The sequence below is a fragment of the Manis pentadactyla genome, chromosome 4 (assembly GCF_030020395.1).
Source record: "Manis pentadactyla isolate mManPen7 chromosome 4, mManPen7.hap1, whole genome shotgun sequence".
Taxonomy (NCBI): domain Eukaryota; kingdom Metazoa; phylum Chordata; class Mammalia; order Pholidota; family Manidae; genus Manis; species Manis pentadactyla.
Genome location: NC_080022.1, coordinates 150,189,402 through 150,215,884, shown reverse-complemented (window position 1 = coordinate 150,215,884; position 26,483 = coordinate 150,189,402). Strand labels below are relative to the sequence as shown.

The following is a 26,483-nucleotide window of genomic DNA, read 5'->3' as shown; positions in this document are numbered from 1 at the left end:
TTCTTCCCTATAGCCTCCAGAGTGGGACCCCATGACACCCTAATTTTGAACTTTTAGCCTCCAGAACTGCCAAAGGATAAATTTCTGTTGTTTTAAGCCATCAATCTGTGGTCACGTGTCACAGTAGCCCTAGGAAACTAAAATACTAAAGCTACTGTACTTTTTAGTTATATTTTCTTACCAATTTCTACTTTCATGTCATCAGAAAATGTAGCCTGTGAGGATTTTACTTTTTCAAATAATATTAAAAAAATATTATGGTGACGCTGGTTTTTACTCAGTTACCCAACTACCTGTAGATCACACACAGTAGTGACGCCGGCCTCGGGCCTCTAGGCCTGCTGTCCCTTCGGCTCGCAATGCTCTCCCGTCTCCCACCTCTCTTCCTAATTCTGTCCCCTGACTAAGCCTCTTTTCTTTCCATGGCTCAGCATGGGTGTCGCTTCCTCCAGAGACTTCTCTGCCCTCTTCACTCTGGCTGGTTACTCCCCCTCAGTGCTCCTGTTCTGCACTACAGCGGCTTACTGTGTATCTGCTTGTACCCACCGCTATGCTGTTAGCTTCTTCAGGGCAAGGCCCATCTATCCATCTTTCTATCTTAGCTCTTCACGTACTTCTGTGACTTATTCATCCATCAGCTGATTCTGACTGAGCACCAACTACGTCAGGAACTGTGCGTGGCCACACAGTGTGTTCAAAATCAAGGAAAGAATGAAGCTATGTCAACTCTTTTTTTAAGTAAAAAGATTAAAATCTCCCGGCATATAAAATGACTGAAAGTGCAAATGAATAGAAAGATAATTTGTATTTTCCCTGGTTATGTTTTCTGAAGTGAGGGTGCATGCAAATTCTCATATCAGGTACCACATTAAGATACTCACACTACATCACCCGCGTAATGGCGAATTCGAAAATCTCGGTCAAACTCCAGGATTTTGTCTGTGGCACAGAGCTAAAAAATCAAGGAGATAATTTTGAAAACAGACATTTTCACTTTCCCGAAAATATATCCAACTCCATACAAGATGACAATAATGGCACAGTTCATGATCTCATTATGAATCAAACTGCACTGTGTGGAGCTTGATTTAAATATTTGGTTTCTGTGGTCAGGACTGTGAGCTTTCACCAGAAGGCCACACAGCGAGACCCCATTTCGCAGCTGCCCCTGCAGTTGGATATGGCTGAGCAACCAGATTCTGGACAATGGATGGCCAGTGGAAATGAGGTGTGGCTGTTCCAGACTTTGCACTCTTTAGTTTAAATCAGCACTCTTTTCTCCTCCTGGTAGTTGGATGGAGAGAAAGAGAGTGCTTAGGGGATGGAAGAAGTCTGGGTTCCTTAGATAAAAACAGACTTCTCTTGTCTACGACACTGAAATCTTGGCTGCTATCTTAATGCAGCCCAGACAACCTGATTGCTTCTTTCTCCTCCATGTTCCACTTAAGAAGGACCATACTGAGGGCTTACTATCTGCTAGGCATATTCATCTCATTCAACCCTTATGACTCTCTTTTACACACATGGAAACTAAGGCTCAAAGAGGTTAGGTAACTGGCCCATGGTCACATAGCTAGTAAGTGGTAGTTCTGGGAAGAATTCTTGGGACTGGTTGTAATGTCTGTGCTCTCCTATGTACTGAACAGCCTGGCTCAACTGTCTCCTGCTAAGGTGAGACCCCAGTTCACAGAAGACCAATCTTCCACAGCTATTCCTCCTAAGAGGAATACTTCACAGGAAGGCAGTGTTTATATAGCTCTGGTGCTTTCCCTAACTTGCTTCAACTTTGCTTGTTACTGTAGCACCTAGATATCTTTGTCTGCCCTTTGAAGGATCACTTGGTATCCTACAGGTCCTGAAGCAGATGTCCAAGAATCCATAAAGCACCGAGCACAGTTACATACAAAAACCACTTAGGTTGAAGTGTCAGATAATAAACAACCTCAGCCAGAATGGTGGGTTCTAGGCCAATAACTAGACTGCTAAAGGAATAATTAGTTTATTAATCTGACAAGTGAATAATTTCAGGAGATTAGAGTCAAATTTCCAAGGTTCAAATCTTGGCTCTCCCATCTTCTTGTTCTGTCTCCCTTAATAATGACTTATCTCAGAGAGTTCTGAAGGTGAAATGGACTACGGAGACCAAGGAGTCTAACATACAGACGGGGCTGCAAGATATTTAATTCTTCTTTCCCTCTTTCTCTCTCTTATCAACCATATTTACAAAACACTTTCATTCTTGGGTTCCCAAAGAAAAAGGACACAACAGCTTTCTTTTAAAGACACCTAAAGAGGTGTTTACTCTAACTGAATATTCTTACATTTGGATGATGCAGTCTCAACTGATCTGAACATCGAAGATTTTAGATTTTACTTTACTTAAAAAAAATAATGTTATGTGTTTATCACTTAACTATATATGTTAATATTTTAGTTAGTAATACTATGGTTTATTGGGTCATTTGCCTACCCCTCCATGATAGCTTTAATACATAAGAAACAGTTTAGCCCCTTAATAAATACAAGCCAGGAATCTCTTTTTAACATGTCAATAACTCTAGCTTATCAGTAACTAATAGCTAATGGTAATAGCTGGCTTAACATACAGGATAATAGCGTTATTTAACAGAAAGATTCATAGTGATGAAAATACCCTGACAGCTTGGTTACTTCACTGCTTTCCCTCATTAGGCAAAAATCCCAGAAGAGAACATACACCTCAGGACTTGTTTGGGGGATGATACTGGAGGAAGGAGCCACCTGGTCTGAGAGCTGGGGAAATCTGGGCACCCACATTTGAAGAATAATGAATTCCCATCTCCACAGATAAACTACTGTTTAACATTTCCTATTAAATCAGTAACAACTGCTTCAAATTACTATGTACAGTTGCTACCTTTAAGAATGAGATTGTATTTCAAAATATTTGGTTGACAAATTTAACTTTAAATTGCCAAGGTGAACATATCAAAATGAGGTGACTTCTCATGTGAGATTTCACAGTTATTTATTTGAATCAAGTGGAGCCTTGCACATTTTAGTTTAGAATTCAATATTCCATAAGATCTATTTGGTATGATTGTGACCAATTCAACTTAACTTTACAAACACCAATTGTCTACCATCTGGTAGGCACAATGGTAGGCGAGTTTCCAAAACCTGAACTGGGATTATAAAGGACATTTATTTATTTATTTATTTATTATTTATTATTTTTTTTTATTGAAGGGTAGTTGACACACAGTATTACATTAGTTTCAGATTCAACATTTATATACATGATAATTCTAGGTACCAGCTATCACCATACCAAGTTGTTACAATATTTTGACTATATTCCTTATGCTATACATTACATCCCGGTTACTTATTTATTTTACAATTGGAAGTGTGTTTATATATGTATATATATATATATATATTTTTTTTTGTGAGGGCATCTCTCATATTTATTGATCAAATGGTTGCTAACAACAATAAAATTCTGTATAGGGGAGTCAATGCTCAATGCACAATCATTAATCCACCCCAAGCCTAATTTTCATCAGTCTCCAATTTTCTGATGCATAACGAACAAGGTCTTACATGGAGTACAAATTCTTACATAGTGAATAAGTTACATGGTGAACATTACAAGGGCAGTCATCACAGAAGCTTTCGGTTTTGTTCATGCATTATGAACTATAAACAGTTCAAATATGAATATTCATTTGATTTTTAAACTTGATTTATATGTGGATACCACATTTCTCTCTTTATTATTATTATTTTTAATAAAATGCTGAAGTGGTAGGTAGATACAAGATAAAGGTAGAAAACATAGTTTAGTGTTGTATGAGAGCACATGTAGATGATCAGGTGTGTGCCTGTAGACTATGTGTTAATCCAAGCTAGACCAGGGCAATAAAACATCCATGTATGCAGAAGATTTCTCTCAGAACATGAGGGGGGAGGTTCTAAGCCTCACCTCTGCTGATCCCCATTTTCTCACCTGATGGCCCCCTGCGACTGTGCCTGTCTTAGGTTGTTCCTCCCTTGAGGAATCTTACCCGTCTCTGGCTAACCAGTCATCTTCCGGGGCCATACAGGGAAATGTTAAGTTGGTAAGTGAGAGAGAAGCCTTATTGTTTGAAAAGGTTAGCTTTTTACTTCTTTGCATATTTATGCCCTGTGGCTTCTATGCCCAGCATTTGTCTTGAGGTGTCTTTACCACTTGGAAGAATTATGATTCTCGGTAAATTCGACATGTGGCACGAGTTCTATTTAAAGGTTGTAATTAGGTAGGAAGAAGAAAAGCTATAGAAGTAGCAGGCAGAAGAAAACCTGGATAAAGGACATTTATAACCCATCCTTCAAAGCCAGGACATTTGCCCGGGTGATCACACCACCTTTCAAAGCATCAGTCTAAATGATTTAGGTTGCTACTAACTTTGCTCATGGTTCTGTCCCCAGCACCCAGGACTGTACCTGGAAAGTGAGAAGCACTTACTAAGTACTTGTGTTATAAATGGGAAATGACTGGCCCTAATGTCAAAGATCAGACCACAGTATCTGAAAGGTGACTTGTAGTACAGCTACAAGTCAGTCCTCAGGAACAGACCAAGGAGAGTATTTTAGAAATAAACTGGCTAAAATAAACAGCAGCCAGTAATCTATTTCTTGATTTGTGCTTTATCTAGTTAATTGTGGAGTCCTACTGTTCTGATTACATAATTTCAAATGGGATAAAATTAGAAAATAGATTTACTTGTGCTAAAAAATGGCAGTGCGTCACAGATTTATATGGAAATATGGAAGAGCAGAAATGTGTGCTCCTGTCTATACACAAGTCAAGGAGCAAGGGGTCTGTGTTTCCTTCATCTTATGGTTGCTAGACAAGCAGGTATTTGTAGGAAACACTCAGGGATGACAGTGTGCCCCTCCTAGGACAATTATTAATGGCAAACATACTTAGTGCCAATCATGGCGCAAAGGTCTGATAACCGTAACTGCCACCCACCGATTACAGAAACATGATCTGTTTATAGTAATTTTAGAATGTGAAAAATGGGTGGTTAAAAGGATACACATTCATTTAAGGAATGAATTTCCCTGTGACAACTAGAATTACAACTAGAATTTCTGTTTTCAGGAATGTCTGTAGAACTGTGCAGAACACACAGAGTACATGTTAAAACTGAGGATTACAGTAAAAAGTCAAGGACAAAAGCTATTTTCAGTGCCAAAATTATCAGGTGCAGGAGCAACATTCTGGCACAGGAACAAGGACTCTGTACCTATTGGTTACAAATGACATCATGCTTTCTAAAGAATCATGTTCATTTTTCCTATTTCTAGAAGCTCTGGAGCTCCCCCTCCTGGATATTATGATTTTTATCAATCTTGTCACCCTGTAAACCAGAGAGGCAGAATTTAGCCAGAGTAACAAATCATTTAACGAATGCTTATGGCCTTTCTTAGTTGAGTGGACATCCTGTAAGCCAACATATAAAGCATTTAATTCTGTCATACAATGATGGAAACCTTTCAGGTCAGAAGGAGAGGAAGTTTGCATTGAATGTATTACCTTCCGGCTGGAAAAATGACCATGTTTGCCCAATTTACTGTTAAGCGCTTCAAGGAACATTTCATCAGTGACCTTGCCAACATTCATGCAGGCATCATCCAGGATTGAAATGATCCCTTTGTGTTGCTGCTCCACAAGGTCCACGATGATCTGATTGTTGAAGTAATCAATCTGAGGGACCCAGAAGGAACCGATTCCAAAGGGAACAGAAATAGGAGAGGTAAAACACCAATGCCTCCACATGTACCAGGAGTTTTAATTAGTGCTACCATGATGTCAAATGTGTGAATAACATTCTTGAGGTCTAATATCAAAATGAGCACACATTCTATCAGAGGTTTATTTTTTTATTTCTTTGTTGACTTTATATTATTACTTTGTTTTATGTGAATATAGCTCAAGGCAAAAATTATGAAGTAGATAACATTTCTCCCATCACTAATTCTTGTTTTAATCCTGTCTCCACATCCTGTACCTAACCCTACCCCTTCACACTCTCAATCCCCTAATCTGTTTGCCATTAACCACAAGACCCAGATTCCGCTAAGTACCAACAAATAACCTTAAAGTATCATTTTATATACAAGTTGATGAGGTTAATGTATTACACAGGATTTGCATTTTTATTTATATGGCCCTGAATGACTAAAATCCAAAAAAGCATCCTCTCTAGTTTTCCCAAAATTAAAAAGCATATATGGATCTAACAGAGTTTTGATGTTTTTCTGGGTATAACATAAAAAAATTTAATTCTGAGATTTAAGTATCTGTAAACAATAAGAATAAGCTTTTCATCTATTTCATGAGCTGAATAAAGTTATAGGCAACTTCTGGCTTTTCAACAACATCAATATACACAAAGTTGATACAAATATCTTCTTCTATATCTGTTTATTCTGATAGCCCACAGCATACACATCACCACACACACACACACAGAGCACACACTGGCCTAACTCAGGCTAGCTGTGCATCATCTGAAGACAAGACAGCTAATTATCATACACTTTAATCTTGTGCGTGGATGTGCCCCATCTCATTTAGGAGGTACCTTAACTGAATGCTGTCTCCGTTACCTCCTGTAAGATCGATATACTCATAATGGACTATTAAAGTCTCTCCTGCATTCCTGTGCCACGCTATTTAAAACCCAAGGACTCAGGCAAGTTATCTGTCTACAGCTTTCAGCTCCATTCCTAGACTTTCAAGTTCTATTCTGTATCCCATGGACTGAACGTGTACAGAATGGGTGGTTTTACTTTCTTTTTTGTACTTTCCTAAATTGTCTAAAGCAGTGATTCCCAGAAGATGACTTTGTTCTCCAGGGGCATTTGGCATTGTCTGGAGATATTTCTGATGGTCATGAGTAGAGGAGTGTTCCTGGCATCCACTGTGCAGAGACCAGGATGCTGCTCAACATTGCACGGTGCACAGGGCAGTCCCCGCACCAAGATATATCTGGAGCAAACTATCAGTGGTCCAGAGATAAGGCCCTGGCCTAAATATTTACTTTAATTGTGGGCACGTGGTAAATAATTAAATAATCAGGGAGAAACATTATTTTCCTCTTTAGGAAAAGTATCTTTGCAATGCTCAGAAAGCAGGAACTCTGTATTAATTAATACCTGAAGTCTCAGTCTTTGGGACTGTGGGGTTAAAGAGTGCCTTTTGTCTGTGGGTGAAAAACTTCCCTAAAATTCCAATCGTATAACTAAGAGCGGTTAGTCTTTGCCAAAGAGTCCAGTAACTCTTAATTTGTAAGTTTAATGTTGCTGCAAACATTGCTTAAAGTTGTGGAGTTCAAACCAGAGTCTTCCAGCAACCTGGGATTCCTAGGAGGTTCCTCAGGGGATGGAGGCAAGGAGAGAAGTGAAGGGATGGTTCAGGGGCACACAGATCTGGGTCTCCCATTCCCACTCCAAATGGAGCAGCTCTGTGCCTGAGAGTCAAGTTCTTAGCAGCTAAAAATGACTTGTAAACTGCAGACCATTAGGCTTTAAATGTGGATCAATTAGGGAGACTTACCGATGCAAGGTCACATATCACCTATGAAATAGACTGGAAGAAAAACACTGCTCCTGAAGCCAGTTGAAACTCTAGATCTAACAGCCAAGGACATACATGAACAGAGAGACAGGTGACACCTCAGGAATCTGATTAGCAAAAATCCAAACTGTGGGACACTACACAACAAAGGACTCCTCTTCAACGGAAGATTGCAAGGGAAAAAAAAAAAAAGGAGATGGAGGAGAAAATCTATAGGTAAGTAGACGCCTATCAACCAGTCGCTACGTAAGAACCTTATTTGGATCCAAATTCAAACAACTATAAAAACAAAACAAAACAAAAAACTTAAGACAGCTAAGGAAATGTGAACACTGGCTGGATATTTGATGATATTAAGGAATGAGTTAATTTTTTAGGTGTGATAATGGTATTGTGGTTATGGTTTTTGTAAAAGTATCTTTTAGAGAAACACACTAAAATACTTATGGATGAAATAATGTGATATCTGAGATTTGCTTCAAAATAATCTGGTGGGTAGGTGGGTTCGTAGAGAGTTTTTTTTTTTTAAAAGGAAGAATTAAACATTATGTCCAGAAGTTGAGGTTTCTAAAAGAGACACTGGCCCAGGATAGAGATTTCAATTTGGGGCAACCTCACAGGTAGTAACTATGACCATGGAGTTAGCCTTTTGTTTCCTCCAGGACACATTTTTCTTGGTTTATTTTGCTAAGAATTTTTGCATTTTTAGGGCCTGTGTTCCTTTTTCAAATGTTTGAGAAAGCCTCCTGCAATTATTGACTTTTCCCTTTTTCAACTATGCCTGTGGAATTTGATACTCTGATTTGAAAGGGTATTTTTGATCAGTATCTCTGAATCACATCTGAATAACAAGTTTTAGGATTGAATTTACTATAAAAATCTAACCTACCATCATACTTGCATATTATATCACACAACAAATCCATTCTAAGAATGCTACATATCAAGTTACTTAAATTGAACTGAATTATGTCTTAAATGTGTTATGAGAGTTCACCATTTAAATCAAAATTGTAGATAATCCTATTACAAAGTAGTAGGATTATAAAGTAAAATCCTATTATAAAGCAACTACCTATTATAAAGGTATTTAATAAAGCAACACCTATTAATAAAGTACCTATTTATTTACACAAATAGATAAAATTTATGCTAACATACTTGAACAAAATTTTTTGTTATTCTAATGTTTAACACACGATGGAAGGCAAAGATTCCATTTCAGACAGGAAAGCTATTTATTATACTATTGTCTCCTTTTTCTGAATGAGAGGGGACAGAAAATAGGAAGGTGGAAAGGGATCTAAGAGTAATTTAAATATAGCGTATCAAATAGCTTTTTATTATTATGCTAGGTATCATAAAACAAATACTGAGGGGAGACACCAAGGAAAGGAAATGGAAAGAGAAGCTGACAGAGGGGTTGTCTTGCATGGGTTTCACAGAATATGAACAGAAGTGAAGACAATAAAAATTCTGTTTAGATTACAAAGTAGAGGAGGAGAAAAAGAGGAATAAGAGGAGAAAAAAGAAGAAGAGCAGCAACTAAACTTGGTTGCAAAGTCCAGCTTATTTAAGGCAAAAGTTGCTGCTTCTAAATGACACTAAACTCTAACAGTCAGATACAAACCAGAAAACCTTTGTGGCATCAGTTATAAAGTGAAAATGTTAAGTTTACTGGCCATAACTCATCATTTCTGCGCACTAACAGTGGAGTCTATCAAATTACAGAAATCCCACCTATCAACCCTGCAAATGAACTGTATTTAAATATCCTAAAAAGGAAAGCTAAGGTTTAGATGTTTCATGTCCCCAAAAAGATTAAAAAAACCCAACAACCTAAAATGATTTGACATTATCAGTAATGTGTGACACGCATGGAGACAGTTCCCACAGGGGCCCACTCACATGCTTCCAGGGGATCCCTTCCCGCTGGTATTCTTCTTGCTCTTGCTTCAGAACCAGCTGAATGAATAGCTGCTGCAGTTTTTCATTGCAGTAATTAATGCAGAATTGTTCAAAGCTGCACGAAGAGGATAAATTAGGTTCACACAAACAATGAACAGTAGAGTGTTAAGTATCTTATCCGGTTTACCTGTTGTTGTCAAAGATTTCAAAGCCATAGATATCCAAGACACCAATGACAGTGTTTCTCCCACGGACTGTGGTGTCATAGTTCTTGACCTCAATAATGTCATTGATGCGAGTAACAATCCAACAAAAAAGGCGTTCGTATATGGCCTGTGAGGAAAGCAGCATCATGAAATCTTGCCCACTTGGGAATGAGTCCTCTGTTCAGATTTGTGGTAAGTTTTAAATTCCCATCCATCTACCCCTTGCTATTTACCATAGCCATTATTACTCTAAGAAGAAATATTGGAAATGCAGATCATCTGATAAAAAAACTACACGATGGAGGCAAAACTGAAGTAAATGGTTTGGATTTCTAAAAGATTATCATTGGTCACTATACACGTTCTATCCCAACAACATTCCCCAGGTACATTTCCATGTCCAACTATATCAGTAATTTGCCTACTCCCTCGTATAAGTCACTTGACTGTTTTATTGTTAATTTCATCAACTATAAAGAGTGGGGAACCAATGAGTTAATATCTATGCTCCACTAAAACTCTGAGGAGTCTAAAAATATAAACATTGATTTGTAATGCTAAATAAAGGTAAGAGCCAAAAGGCCACAGTTTGAAATTCCTTGAGAATTAAAAATAAATCCAATACACAAGGTTACACATTCTGAGACACACATGAACCAACACCCATGCCCCTCACCCCTAAGCCATTTCATCTGATATTAAGCAACAGTATTATAATACTACTCCCAAATGTATTATTCCAATGCAGACCTCTCCTATGGGCTCCAGACCCAGTGCCTGATTGCCTATCTGAAAGCACTCTCAGATACCAGCAATCTCAAACTTATGTCCTGTCAGGACTCTTGATTTTCCCCCTTCTAACTAAACACTGTTCCTACCCTACTTCTAATCATGAATAAAAGGCATCAGAATTTACTGATTTCATCCAACAAATGTTTGCTGAGTATGAACCATGTGCAGTTTGTTGGAGGTACAGTACTAAGCAAACAGAAACATGGTCTCAGTCTCCAACGAGCGTAGGGAGCAGGTGAAGGTAAGAACCACACACTCTTAAATGTGAGGTACATGGGATCTCAGAATTTAACTTGTTCAGTGTTTAGAGAGGCCAGGGAAGGCTTCTCTGAGAAAGTGGGCTGAGATCAGAAGGCTGAAGAAGACTGAACTAGGCGAGGAGTGGAAAGAAGAGCAACGGGGAGCAGCATGTGCAAGGGCCCTGTGGTTGGAAGGAGAAAGGGATAAAGACAATTTGTAAGGCCTGAAAGATTAGTGTGCTGGACAGAAGAAAGGAGGTTGGAATATGGTATGAGATGAGGCAGATGTGGACTAGAGCCAGACTGTATTAGGAATTATCCTTGATTCCAACAGTCCCCACAACAATAGGTCCTGTGGATTTTTTTTCTGAATACAGTCTGTCTCAACTCATCCCTTTCTCTCCATTTCAACTGCTATCTTCCTAGTCTAAGCTGCCATTTTGTCCCCCCTGGATGTCCTTTAATTGGTCTCCTTACTTTTATTCTTGCCCTAAGATTCTCCATACTAAGGCCAGAGTGATGATTTTAAAAATTGATATTTCCTTCTGCATACGTGGATGTTTTATTGCCCTGGTCTAGCTTGGATTAACACATAGTCTACAGGCACACACCTGATCATCTACATTTGCTCTCTTACAACACTAAACTATGTTTTCTACCTTTATCTTGTATCTACCTACCACTTCAGCATTTTATTAAAAATAATAATAATAAAGAGAGAAATGTGGTATCCACATATAAATCAAGTATAAAAATCAAATGAGTATTCATATTTGAACTGACTGTTTATAGTTCATAATGCATAAGCAAAACCGAAGGTTTCTGTGATGGCTGCCCTTGTACTGTTCACCATGTAAGAACTTATTCACTATGTAAGAATTTGTTCTCCATGTAAGAACTTGTTTGTTATGCCTCAGAAGATTGGAGACTGACGAAAATTAGGCTTGGGGTGGATTAATGATTGTGCATTGAGCATTGACTCCCCTATACAGAATTTTATTGTTGTTAACAACCATTTGATCAATAAATATGAGAGATGCCCCCCCCCCACACACACAAAAAGTATACACTTCCAATGGTAAAATAATAAGTAACCGGGATGTAATGAATATAGTCAAGACATTGTAACAGCTTGGTATGGTGATAGCTGGTACCTAGAATTGTCATGTATATAAATGTTGAATCACTATGTTGTACACCTGAAACTAATGTAATGTAATACTGTGTGTCAACTACCCTTCAATAAAAAAATAATTATCTAAAAAATAAAAAAAAATTTAAAAAATTGATATTTCATGCCATTATGCCTGCTTAAAATCCTCTACTCTCCACTGCACATGCATACATTCAAATTCCTCCAAAACTAAAAGCCAAGCCTGAGGCTTATAAAAGTAAAAAATGGAATACTTAGCAACCTAATCAGTCAGGAAAAAAAAAAATGTGTAAACTTGGGAAGACAAAACATCTGCCATACAGATAACAGACAAGAATTAAAGCTATGTGATCTTACAAATTGAAAATAAAAAGACAACCGCCCTAAAGAAAATGTGCAAAAGATATATCCAAGCAATTCTCAGAATAGATTTAACTGCCTTACAAAAATAGGAAAATGCTCAAATATATTAGTAATACAATTAAAGTAACAATCGGGTGTTACATAAAATCAGTAAATACATGTAAAGTTTAAAATCAGAGTGTCCTTAATGGACTGACAGTTACCAAAGGGAAAGGGACTGGGGAGGATGGGTGGGAAGGGAGGGATAAGGGTGGGAAAAAAGAAAGGGGGCATTACGATTAACATGTATAGTGTGGGGGGTGCACAGGGAGGGCTGTGCAGCACAGAGAAGACAAGTGGTGATTTTGCAGCATCTTACTATGTTGATGGACGGTGACTGTGAATGGGTATGTAGGGGGGACTTGGTGAGGGGGAGAGCCTAGTGAACATAATGTCCTTCATGTAATTGTAGATTAATGATACCAAAATTAAAAAAAAAAACAGGGTGTCCTTTGACCTGGCAAGCTCATTCATGGGAGTTCATCCAACTGACATAAAAGCACTGGTGTGTAAGGACAGATGTACATGGGTTTCCAGCACTGTTTTTAAAGGCAAAAGAAAGGAAGTGAGGTGAATGACAGGAGGAGAAGGTCAATAAATTATGACACACACCAGTGCACAGACATCTAAACAGTAGATCAGACTTGCATTAGTTCACTGGTTCACAGGAGTCTTCCAAGAAGCGTTACTGAGTGAGAGAAGCAAAACTGAGTGCCAGGCAAGGGGCCTGTACAGCAAGAAGGGGCCCTGAGAGGTCAGCTTCATCGGCTTCCTGCTCAGTTGGCACCTGTTTTACTCAGAACGTTTTCTGGCAATGATGCTCAAAGTCCAGGGGTTTTATTGAGGCTGTGATAGCTAAAAGGGATCATTACAGTTTCCGAAGCCATAACCTACTTTCAAGGAAAGCCTGAACACATCGTCATAGATGTGCAATAAAACTGCAACTGAGCTCAACATTAGGCGGAGAGAAGTCAGCTAACATCCCACCTTAGCAAAGGCGTCCCTGCCGTAGCTAGCTTCTTGCTCCGTGTGCTGTTTGTCAATAATGTCACGGCCCGTAGCCACAGTCCGGTAGAGAAGGGCTTTCTCAACCACATCCGTCTTGGTGGAGAGCAATTCTGCTATGACGGACACAACTTTGCCGTTTTCAATAAGAGGCGTGTCACCATCCACCACAAATTTTAAGTTTCCCTAGACCAGAAGTGAAAAAACAAGACACACCATTTCCAATGAGATTCTGAAACACTGTGTCAGGGAACTATTTGCCAACTTAAGATATAATTCAGTGACTCTGTCTGTAGCACCCGTTTTCCTAAATTCTTATATAGCTCATAAAAGAATAAAAAACCTAGTGCTTCACTGTCTCTTTTTCTCTTCTCCAGACATTAACCTCTCTTAATCTTCAGTATATGTTTTTCATGGGTAGACATTTTACTTTTATGTAGTCAAACCTAGGAATCTTTCCTCTTTCTTTGGTGTCATACATAGATCATTCCTGTTCCAAAGATTTTATGAGTATTAAATATTTTCTTATATACTTGCACAGTTTTGTCTTACATATAAGCTTTTAACTCACCTGGAATTTACACTGCCATATGGTACAAAGTAAGAATCTAATTAATTTTTTTCAGATGGTTAACTGTTCCATTTATTGAATAGTCTAGTTTTTCCTGATTTGAAATGTTTAATTTATACATTAAATTCCTCCAAGTTTCTCAGTCTACTACATTCCACTCTTTCAATAAGCAATAAATACTTAATTATCTACTAAGTGTTCAGCACATCAATGAGTCTACTGATTAATCTGGTGCTGAATTTGTGCAACAAGTTTTAAAGTACCTTAGCTTTTACTAACATTTTTAATCTGGCAGAATTAGTCATATTCCTCTATTCCCTTACTCTTACCCTTCTATTCCTCTTTAATACATTTTATTTGATCTTCTTACATGTTCATTGTTGCACGTAAATTCTAGAGTCACTATATCAATTTATAAACAAAATTCCTGTTTGGATTCTGAAGGATATTGTTGCACTGTATTTATAAACTAGTTGAAATGAGACAATTTATAATGTTCCTAGACTTCACGATATTTTGCTGTACAAGATTATTCACATAGGTCCTGCACATTTCTGAGTCATTTACAGTTAAATCTTGCCACATTAAAGTGAAGGTCATTTTTATTTGATTTTAATTTATGTTGTCATTTATTCTAAGGTTCCAGGTTCATTATATTTTCAACATCCCTAGTTGTATTAACAGTAATGAAAGAAATCTGACACATGATTCTTCATTTCTTCTGAGTCTGATGTGGTGTAGTGGAAAATAACTGGACTATAAGTCAAACAACTTGATCTACAGTGTCAGCTGCCATGAACTGGCTGTGCCTTTGAGGCACTCATGCCACCCCTTACAAAGCTCATTTCCCAACCTGTTAAATGAGATGATAAAAATTCCAATTCTTGCTATCTATAATTCTATGTTTCAAATGCTATTAGAAATCTAACCTGTTCAAAAGATTTTCCCTTATACTGTGTATAGTCACATCATTACTCAATTCTTTTATCCTTGAAATTAACCAGTTCAAAGTCTGACATAATAGTAAGACAATTAACTAAAGCCACAATCTCAAAACCTATACTGGTTTGGAAAAATCTCTCACAATATTATAAAATGATAGCGAGAAACACAGGTACAATAATATTTTCAAAACATGAGAGAAATTTTCTCTACATGAATTAGTTTTTCCTGTGTAAAAATATTTATTTCTACTAATGTTTTAGAAGGTAGGAAGAAAAAAAAAAGAAATTAATTTTTAAATTTACAGGGGGAAAAAATTTTTCTGAAAGAGCATCCTGTCTCCACAGGGAGGCAATATATTCCGAAAGATGTCCCTACTCACCAAGTGAAGAATAGCAGCCAAAATTTTATACACTGTTTGAATCTCCTCGGGTTTGAAGCCAATTACTTTCATGGCATCAGCTACTACTTTGAATTCGGCAGCATCATTGATAGATGACTAGGAATGAAAACAGAAAACTTAACTCACAGACATTTCAAATGAGCATTAAAACCCAGCGACTGTGAGATTAAATTCAGGGTTAGCCATCTGATTTGATGCTTCTGTTATTGAGTATCTAGAGAGAATAAAAATGATTTCAGGGGTAGAAACACCACTCGGCACACACAGTGCCCACCTGTGTATGTGAGTGCTGCTGACACCCAAAAAAAGCACCACATACTTTTCTGGAACCTTCAGTGAGGGAGCAAGTCCTGAGCTGGCTCAGAGAAGGTGATAGCTGCTCCGTGATTAGTGGGGGAAATGGCCTGGGATGTGAGATCGCACATGGAACACCGACTGTGGGGCCTCTAAGACCCGTGACCGGCTCTTACTGCCGGTGGCTTTCTGCCCTACAAAGAGCCTGGTGCAGGCTGGGAATAACACTCCCCCTCTTACACGGTCAGGCTTTGCATTTCACAGGCAAGAAAAAGCAGGACCCCAGAAGCAAAGCAGCCTGCCTCAATCACTCAGCAGGGCCTCTAACTTCACTGCCTCACAGACCTTCAGCATATCAGACCTTCAGACTGGGTCATGAAGGTTGTCACAGATTCAATATTTGTGTCCCCTCAAAATTCATATATTGAAATCCTAACCCCAAGGGTGATGGTATTAGGAGGGGGGGGCCTTTGGGAGGTGATCAGGTCGTGAGGGTGGAGCCCTCACGAATGGGATTAGTGTCCTTACGAAATGAGACTCCAGAGATTCCTCATCCCTTCTCTCCTGTGAGGACACAGTGAGAAGACACCACCTATAAACCAGGAAGTGGGCCCTCACCAGACACCAGATCTGCTGGTACCTGGACCTTGGACTTCCCAGACTTCAGAACTGAGAAACATTTGCTATGTATAAGCCACCCAGTTTGTGGTGTTTTTGTCATAGCAGCCCAAATGGACTGAGCCAGGGGCTCAAAGATGAATTCTCTGCCTTGAGGAGCAGCAGCCATCAGGTTGGAAATGACAAACATGCCAACAGAAATTCACAGTGAAGCAATGGGGGCTGCCTATCTTAGATGATCTCCCAAGTGGCAGCTCTGGAGGGCCTGACGGATCCTCTCCTCAGGAGTTTCTCCTCCTGCTGGGACCCAGAGGCCTACTCTGGAGTTCACCTGCTGAGGAGGGGTGCAGGGAGGGGTCCTCTCTGTCTGGTGAGTATGTGTTCCCCTAACACAGTCAGGCAAGCTCCTCTGCCTACCGGTGACCTTTGGCAAGATGCTTAGCCTCAGCAAGTCTCGATTTCTTCATGGGCAAAACGGGTATAATAATCTCTTTGCTACAGGGTTGTGGTGAGAACTGAGTGAGAATTTATATAAAGCATCCCTTTGCCCCTAGCACATAAAATGCACTCGATGAGTTTCTGGTGTTACTATTATTATAAGCAACCGTGTTGATACTGCAAAGAAACATGATAAAGAAATTTAAAACTCTTACTGTGGGTAATTATTAGCTGCTTGCCTAACAGCCATTCCCCACTCCCCTTTCTTTCTTGCTGCCAGGACCCTGATCTGTTCACTCCTGTCTGAGTTCACAGGTCCTTCAGGCACGGTCTCCCCCCAGCCTCAGGATGGTGATGATTGGGGCTGTTAATTCTAAGGAGTGTGGTAGTTATTTGTTGGGTAGATGCTGGGAGGACATTATTAGGAATTAAGAACCTGGTGAAGATGCTTCCTAACATGAGAAATTTAACTGAGTGGATTAGGGGTGGGTCACTTTCATTAACAGAAGTTAGGCTGGAGAAGGGAGGCTGTCCTAGAAGTGCGACACAGAAGATTCCTATGCTGTAACAGCGCTCACTAGTCTAACAGCCACAGCGATCTTACTCCCCTTACCAAGACTGGTCAGCCATGGGCATGTGAGGCTGTTCTGGCCAATAAGACATGAGGTGTCCAGGGACATCAGCCAGGAACATTGCCTCTGCCTGTAACATCTGGAACTGCTGCTGTCATTTTGGGCTCATGAAGAAAACTGGCCTAAACACACAGGCCAAACCCAGTGAGGACGGCCAAGCAGGAGAAACAAACATCTGGGTCCCTGTCAACACTGTTCAGGCGCTGGATTGACCAGCTCTGGAACTGCCCCATCTCAGGGCTTCTTGGGAGATGATCATCTTATCTTTTATATATCTAAATTTATTATATAATTAAGATTTTAATTATAAAATCTTATATATAAAATATATCTTTTACTTATTTATCTTAGAAATTATTATTAATTATCTTCTATGTGAGATAATTAAGTTCCTTATTGTTTTTGGAGACTCTTAATTGGGTCTTCTCTTACCTGCCACCCAAACTATCTTAATTGTACATGATTCCTATACTTTAGGACTATTAGATAAAATTATGATACAGAGTATAATATAGTTATTAAAATCATTCTATTAATTCACCTGTATTAATTACTTGCTAATGGAAAGATATTAATGATTACATTGTAATACAATATAAGGCATACTTAATCAGGACTTCCTGTATGATTCCCTTTTTAAATATACATAAGCCATTATCGATAATTATACCTGTATGGTGAGCTTTAGTGTATTTTTGTTTCCTTTTGGTTTTATCTTTATCTAGGTTTTCACTATAATCATTTCACTTCTTTGTTTTTTTAGAGAGGAATAAAAAACAGCAAGGGAGAATAGGAATGGAAACTTTCATGAAAAGGGAATCTGAGCTCAATTAAGCTGAGAGAAAAGGCTAAATGTTAATTTAATCCTTGGTTTCTGTGAGGGCTCTACAAGATCAGGCTAAAAGTAATTTGGCCAATAAGATAATTTGATTAAAGAGGAGTATTTCCAGTCACTGGATTTTTAAGTGCTGGTTTTACAATCCCTTATGCCCCTCTAAGTGGACCTATTCTCAGAGAACTGGAGTGTTGCCCTCCATTGTTTTGTTCATTTTCAATTAATTTTCAGCCAAACATCTTGCTCTCAGATGATTATGAAAATAAAAAGTTCATGCAATTTAAATGTTAAACAATGGAAAATTAATTGCAAAACCCTAAATATCATTTATTTCTATGCAGCAATAAAAATGATGCTAAACCAGTAATGCAGGTATAATGAACTCCAGATGAATAACAAAAAGAAAAAAAAGAAAAACCTCCCACATCTTAGATATTTTCCTTTTATAAATTCTGTACTTCTTCCCCAACAACAAAAGCAATTCACTTTTTATTATAGAAGAAATTTAAAATCCAGAAGGGCAGAAGAACATAAATATCCATAATCTGATTCATCCAGAATAAACAATTAAAACCTTCATCTATTTCCATCCATATCTAATTTTTTTGGAATCATTAATCTACAATTACATGAGGAACATTATATTATGTTTACTAGACTCCCCCCATCACCAAGTTCCCCCCACAAACCCCATTACAGTCACTGTCCATCAGCGTATTAAGATGCTATAGAATCACTACTTATCCTCTCTGTGTTGCACAGCCCTCCCCGTGGCCCCCCCACATTATATATGCTAATCATAAAGCCCCCTTTCTCCCCCCCCACCCTTTATCCCTCCCCAGTCCCTTTCCCTTTGGTAACTATTAGTCCATTCTTGGGTTCTGTGATTCTGCTGCTGTTTTGTTCCTTCAGTTTCCCTTTGTTCTTATACTCCACAAAAGAGTGAAATCATTTGGTACTTGTCTTTCTCCGCCTGGCTTATTTCACTGAGCATAATACCCTCTAGCTCCATCCATGTTGTTGCAAATGGTAGGAACTGTTTTTTCCTTATGGCTGAGTAATATTCCATTGTGTATATGTACCACATCTTCTTTATCCATTCATCTACTGATGGACATTTAGGTTGCTTCCATCTTGGCTATTGTAAATAGTGCAGCGATAAAATAGGGGTGCATCTGTCTTTTTCAAACTGGAGTGCTGCATCTTAGGGTAAATTCCTAGGAGTGGAATTCCTGGGTCAAATGGTATTTCTATTTTGAGCATTTTGAGGAACCTCCATACTGCTTTCCACAATGGTTGAACTGATTTACATTCCCACGAGCAGTGTAGGAGGGTTCCCCTTTCTCCACAACCTCACCAACATTTGTTGTTTGTCTTTTGGATGGTAGCCATCCTTACTGGTGTGAAGTGATATCTCACTGTGGTTTTAATTTGCATTTCTGTGATGACTAGTGATGTGGAGCATCTTTTCATGTGTCTGTTGGCCATCTGAATTTCTTCTTTAGAGAACTGTCTATTCAGCTCCTCTGCCCATTTTTTAATAGGATTGTTTGCTTTTTGTTTGTTGAGGTGTGTGAGCTCTTTATATATTTTGGATGTCAACCCTTTATTGGATCTGTCATTTATGAATATATTCTCCCATAGGTGTAGGATACCTTTTTGTTCTATTGATGGTGTCCTTTGCTGTACAGAAGCTTTTCAGCTTGATATAGTCCCACTTGTTCATTTTTGTTTTTGTTTCCCTTGCCTGGGGAGATATGTTCATGAAGAAGTCACTCATGTTTATGTCCACGAGATTTTTGCCTATGTTTTTTTCTAAGAGTTTTATGGTTTCATGACTTACATTCAGGTCTTTGATCCATTTCGAATTTACTTTTGTGTATGGGGTTAGACAGTGATCCAGTTTCATTCTCATACATGTAGCTGTCCAGTTTTGCCAGCATCATCTGTTGAAGAGATTGTCATTTCCCCATTGTATGTCCATGGCTCCTTTATCGTATATTAATTGACCATATATGTTTTGGTTAATGTTTGGAGTCTCTATTCTGTTCCACTGGTCTGTGGCTCTGTTCTTGTGCCAGTACCAAATTGTCTTGATTACTGTGGCTTTGTAGTAGAGCTTGAAGTAGGGAAATGGATCCCCCCCACTTTTTTCTTCCTTCTCAGGATTGCTTTGGCTATTTGGGGTCTTCTGTGGTTCCATATGAATTTTAGAACTATTTGTTCCAGTTCGTTGAAGAATGCTGTTGGTATTTTGATAGGGATTGCATTGAATCTGTAGATTGCTTTAGGCAGGATGGCCATTTTGACAATATTAATTCTTCCTATCCAAGAGCATGGGATGAATTTCCATTTGTTAGTGTCTTCTTTAATTTATCTTAAGAGTGTCTTGCAGTTTTCAGCATATAGGTCTTTCATTTCCTTGGTTAGGTTTATTCCTAGGTACTTTATTCTTTTTGATGCAATTGTGAATGCAATTGTTTTCCTGATTTCTCTTTCTGCTAGTTCATCGTTAGTGTAAAGGAAAGCAACAGATTTCTGTGTATTAATTTTATATCCTGTAACTTGCTGAATTCCGATATTTGTTCTAGTAGTTTTGGAGTGCAGTTTTTAGGGTTCTTTATGTACAATATCATGTCATCTGCAAATAGTGGCAGTTTGACTTCTTCTTTACCAATATGGATGCCTTGTATTTCTTTGTTTTGTCATCTGTATCTAATTTTATGTATTTATATAACTTTCTCCCAACAAAGCAGGGTTATACTGTAATTATTGTTTTATAATCTATTATCAACAAACTACCTTATTTTTAAGATTAACTGTAAAATGACTAGCAGTAAACTAAACAAATAAAAAAGCTAAAAGTGTGTATGTGTGTGTAAGGGCTGGCATGCCAGGGAAGGGGGAAAAAAATGTAAAAATTTGAAAGCTGAACAGAAATGCTCCAGAACTCACTAAACATCTGTAGGATACATCAAAATCAATATTTGATAAAAGGGCATCTCTGGTATTCTTTTCAACCAAAATACTTTCAAGTTTTTTTGTCTTACCAACTTGCTCTTTGACTAAATCATATGGTATCTTCTTTAGTGGTGGATTTCCTAGTTGCATCAATATTTTTATAAGGTCGAAATAAAAATAATAGGATTAAAAATCGAAAGAAAACACAAGATCTCATGAGAAACTTATTTCCTGTCAGATGGTGGTAAAATACAGTAATGGGTTATTAAGCAAAGTTGTTGAGTCAATAACGTATTGAATCTCTGTCCCTGAGAATTTAAAAAGTAGAACAGAATAAGAGTCAATCATTTGCCCAAGGCAGAAAGCTGGATCAGGTAATTATTAAATGTACCCTGTGATTCTTCATCTGATTCTATATCTGAGCAATCTCAAAGAGGAAACTCTCACCTTTAATTGAGCCCCTGCACGGATGTAGTTGTAAGCTGAAAGGGATTTCTGGAGACGTAGAGAGCGTAGTATCTGTTCTGAACCTCCTTGGAGTAGCTGAAAAATATTTAATTAAAAATAAATTGGCAAATACATAATGAACCAAATATACTAAATATTCTAACAATAGCAATCCAGCTTTTATTCATTTTCTGGGCTTAATCCATTTAAGACCTCCTGTTTCTGGTTTTAAAGAATTATTTTTTTTTACCTTGAACATAAATGACTTCATAAATCATTGGTCATGAAGAATGTTCTGTAGTCAGGAAGAAAATTACTTAAAAAGTCCTAGCTCTTTTGAAACATAGGTGGCATAAAAGGTTCTTGCTTTTACTATACTTGTTGGTAAAACAGAAGCCTGTGCTCTGTGGTGGTCACTTGCTTAGCAACCTTATTATCCAGACAGGATAGAGTTGTGCTTCAGAATTCAGAAAATTCAGACCGCTATTGCCATGGAAAAAAGAGAAATCAGCAGACAGTCATATGCTGAGTCACACTGGAAACAGCTTTTCCTCATTAGTCTCTATCTCCGGAAAGGAGGAAAATTGGATGATCATGACTATAATGTTGGACAAAGACAAATTTTAACACTTTCAGCCAAGTGTGGAAAACACTGGGGAAAAGTTATGGGTTCTTGAAGTAAACAGAACTCTTTTATATTTGGTAGAAAAACAGTTTACTGAAAATATCAGGAATTATCAACAAAAACACCAATATAATAAGGGTAGCCCTTTTATACAGAACATGCCTTTGGAAGGCATTATGTTTAAATTCTCTGTATCAAATTGTACATTTTGTTTTACTTAAAAGGTATATAATTATCAGATTTTAAAAACTGATCTTTTTTACTAAATGTATCAGAACTTGTATATACAAGTGAGCCCTGTCAGAGCAGTTACCTAGAGGAAACTGAACTCAGCTGAACTGTATTCAACTGATATTGTCACCGCTCAATCACCTTCAGACAGTTAAACATGAGAATCAATCTTGTTGATTAATCCAAAACAGTATTGCTTAATTTGATCACTCACTTCATTTATTAAGCATTGGTTTGTATTACTTTGGGCTTTAAAAAATTATGATAATGTCTCAAACTTGTTCTTTGAGTATAAAGACTTGCCAGGATGAGGGCTATTTTAAAAGATTCTGCCTTAGACTCTAAAAGCACTCCCAGAAGACATATTCAAATTTTTTTCCCTAAGCAATCACAGCTTTGATGGCATAAAGAAGACAGCTCTCCTTTGAATTCATAAATCTGTTTTTTTTCAAGTAATCATATTGCTTTATAGACTCCATGAGCAAAAGAAACTAAATTTGTATTCCTATCTCTGGAATTCCCAAAAATGGGAACAACAGCTTTGATTCAAAGTAAAACAAAAAAATTTAACATATTCAGAATTCACCATTTCCTACAAACTGTCACCTACACTGCAAAGAAATGTAGGTGATGCTCAACCAAAGCATTTGAGATTGCCACCAGCTCTTTATAACAGTCATGCTCCATGGAGTGTGTGTGTGTGGGGTGGGGGGGTGGCACACGCGTGCACATGTGGGTAACCTGTCCTGGGTCAATGGAGGCAAGGGAGGCACAGGACAGGGGAGACTCTGTTATGGAAACAGTTATACCCTGCATAACTGAGCAAATAATGGATTATCTGCACAACAGTAGACACTAACCTGATAGAACGAATGAAAGCTTCTTTCTCCTGGCTGTTGGACAATTACTCGAGACTAAGAAAAAAAACACATTAAATCATTAGTCTGAGAATGTACGCCTAAAACAAAATGCAAGCCACTTTCTCAGGGAATCCTGTATCAAAATGCACTTCAATGTCCTAAATGGATAGTACCTTCTAAAACCAAGTCTCTTCTATGGGGCTTTCTGTGCAATTTTTTGATAATTCTTTTTACTCTGTTTAAAACAGAGTTCCTTAAGCTTTGCTTTCTGAAAATGAAGCTATTTTGATTTTTTAAAAAAATCTGGAGCCTAAAGATGGAATTTCTTCAGGGTGGGAGGAATTAGAAATGGGGAGAATAGAAAGGAATGTTTAGGGAGGAATATTCTCAACATTCCTTTCCCCAGGGTCTGCTGGCATTTTAAAGAGCAGTGCCTTATAACCTGTAATAAAATCAGCTGAGCAAGATCAGTCTATAGAGACCACTGCCTTAGATGGTTCCCAAAAGATTGCTATTAATATGTTAATTCAAAGGGATCTTTTTTATTGAATATGTGCATAAAGTGAAGCCAGGAAGCACTTTGGAAAAAAACCTGATAATACCTGGTATTTCCTGTCCTTTTTTAACTGACTCTGATAAAAAAACTTAACTTCCTTAACAGTCTGACTTCAATTTAATAAACAAGATAGGTTATGCTGCATTATTCTGCCATAAAGGATGCTGAATAAATGAAAACTAGAAGAAAATGAGATTTCAAATTAATTAAAGTAAAACCCTATGGTGGGAGTATCAAATCAGTATGCTGTACACCCTAAACTTATGCAGTGTTATATGTCAATTAGATTGCAATTAAAAAAAAAGAGTTGTATGGGCATGATTCTTTGGAAAGAGTGTTGTTTCATGGAATGGATGTGATAGCTCTTTAGTAATGCATTTAAAAAAGAAAAGGGAGAGGGTGATGTGTAATAAAAGAAGAATTAATCCTAGATTGGCTTTTAGTTAAACCTTACCCAGTAGTTGGCGCATATTCATGTCACTTCCATCCCCTCCCCTCCCACACCTAAATCTTTATCTACAAAGTTCATAACTTTTTCCGACTTGATACTGTAAGAGGAGAATACACAAGACGAGAATATCTTGTCACAGAAAGCTAACTGAGAAGCAAGAAGGGAGGGAGAATTGGGTTAAAAGCTACTTTGAAGCGATTAAAGAAATTTTATAAACACAATAAGGTTTAAAAAAAAACAGCACTGTGAACATTACCCTCAGAAATCAAGCACATTTTACCTTCTCCAATAAGTAGTTATTGATATGCCCACCAATAGGGTCCCCCTTGAAGTCAAAATTGATATCCATGTATTTCCCAAACCGGCTTGAGTTGTCGTTGCGGCTGGTTTTGGCATTTCCAAAGGCTTCCAAGACACAGTTGGACTTCAGTAACATGTTCTTCACCCTTCAACACAGACAGATGAAAGTTGCTGTAAAAGGTTTCAGAGGCTAGGCCATTTGAAAACTAGATTCCGTTAAAACACACATCAATGCTTTCACAAAGATGTTGACAGCAGCATCAATATCAAACAGAAACCAAACCTAAATGTCCACCAATAGGGATGCATAAAAATACATTTTTGTTTCCCAGTATAATATTTACTGACAGAAGTTGTCTAGAACATATATATGAATGAGAAATTATAAAATAACATGTATTGCAAGATCTTTGTGTGCGTGCCTACACGAGTGTAGGTGTGCATCCACATGTGTTAGTAAATGCTTAAAAATCTGGAGTGAACAGTACACAGAATTCTCTGTGGTTACCTAGGTTGATGGGGTAGGTAGGGCAGGATTTCAGGGAACTTTCACCTTTAACAAAATACTGTCATTTTTGTTTTAAAATACTGTTATGTTTTTATTTACAGAAATAAAAATCTTAAAGAAAGATATGCACTGAAAAGAAAGAATAGGTAATACAGAAAATGATACAACTTTCAAAAGTCCTTGCTTATAAAGCAGAATACTGAAATTTGTTGTGTTTATTTATGCTTCATAAATGTGGTCTTTATTAGTTTAAAACTGCTCATCATTTTGTTTAAAGCTGTATGGAATGTCTCCTATGTATTGGTTATTTAATTCATTCTTACTCAATAAATGCTAACTTTCTATAGAGAAGAAGTCTTTCCCAATGGATACATTTAAACTTCATGCTCATCCTTACATCTTTATTTTTATTTGTCTGACAAAGTTCCTCCTGCATGGGCATACCTGCAGAAATAACTTGGGCCAGTGAAATACACTGACATGGCAGATCCACTGTTCCCTCCACTACCACTCTATGGGACCCTATGACCTTTGCTCCCCATGAATGCATGCATACTTTTAAAACACTGGGGTGGGGAGAAACTGCCTGCTTATAATAAATAAAGGAAACTGTCTATAAGACATAGTAAGATATGCTCATGAAAGACTAGTAAATGTAGATATGCCACACTCTACCAACTGGGTTTAGAAATAACTTAATTCTCAGCCAGTTACTCTCTTGAGCTTCTTAGGAAATCAAGGAAAGTTACTCATACCCTTGCCCTTGTCACATTAGATTGCAAAGTCAGAATCAGAAGTGGGAACGCCCCACTCTTAAGAAGAATGCCTCTTTTGACCTGACACTCCAGCCCAATTACGATGAAAAGGGAAAGCCCACGTAGGGCAGTCTAGCCTAGTCTAAATCTTCTTTTTTACCAACCCAGAGTCCTTTCTTCCCATTCATAAAACCCAAGACTGCCATGTGTTTATGAGTAGGACTCTTAAGTAAATGAATACTAAGCTACAAAGTAGCAACTCTGGAAAACTTCTTTTTTTCCTTTTCAAAAAGTCCACACCACATAAGAATCCAAGTCATGTGGCTTTACAGCCACATTTTTCACTTAAACAAAAAAAACTGCATCCATTCAATTCCTCATATATTTGTTAAGTAAATACTATGTGCCAGACACTGTGCTAAATGCTGGGCCCTGGACAGTGTACTCCAGCTTTATTACTCCTCTTACTGTGAGCAGCATCATAGAGTGGCAAGAATCTCTTCTAGATAGAGATATTTAGAATTCCTAATGTTAGGAGTTCGGCGGTCCCAGGGACAGCAAGGCATGGATCTGCCTCCCAGTGCCCCCTTTCATTCTGTGGAACCCAGGGTAGCTCAGAACACAGTTGAAAAAAGATGCTGGTGCATCATAAGATTGTATATCAATGATACTTAAAAAAAAAAAAGATGTTGGTAGAGTAGGAAGAGCTAGGGACCTATGAGTTTGAAAAATAAAACTA

General features: G+C 37.9%; 1 protein-coding gene across 3 annotated transcripts in view; it reads right to left on the bottom strand.

Moving 5' to 3' along the window:
* MYO1D (myosin ID) overlaps positions 1 to 26,483 on the bottom strand; it is a 358,498-nt gene that overhangs the window by 230,346 nt on the left and 101,669 nt on the right. For all 3 annotated transcript variants that reach the window (XM_036879016.2, XM_036879017.2, XM_036879015.2), the window contains exons 4-12: positions 24,462 to 24,627; positions 23,175 to 23,228; positions 21,459 to 21,554; positions 15,213 to 15,329; positions 13,300 to 13,503; positions 9,708 to 9,853; positions 9,521 to 9,635; positions 5,567 to 5,737; positions 882 to 952 (exon numbers count right to left, since the gene is read on the bottom strand). In XM_036879016.2, coding sequence (XP_036734911.1) covers positions 882 to 952; positions 5,567 to 5,737; positions 9,521 to 9,635; positions 9,708 to 9,853; positions 13,300 to 13,503; positions 15,213 to 15,329; positions 21,459 to 21,554; positions 23,175 to 23,228; positions 24,462 to 24,627 — 1,140 coding nt within the window. The remainder of the gene's footprint in view (positions 1 to 881; positions 953 to 5,566; positions 5,738 to 9,520; positions 9,636 to 9,707; positions 9,854 to 13,299; positions 13,504 to 15,212; positions 15,330 to 21,458; positions 21,555 to 23,174; positions 23,229 to 24,461; positions 24,628 to 26,483) is intronic.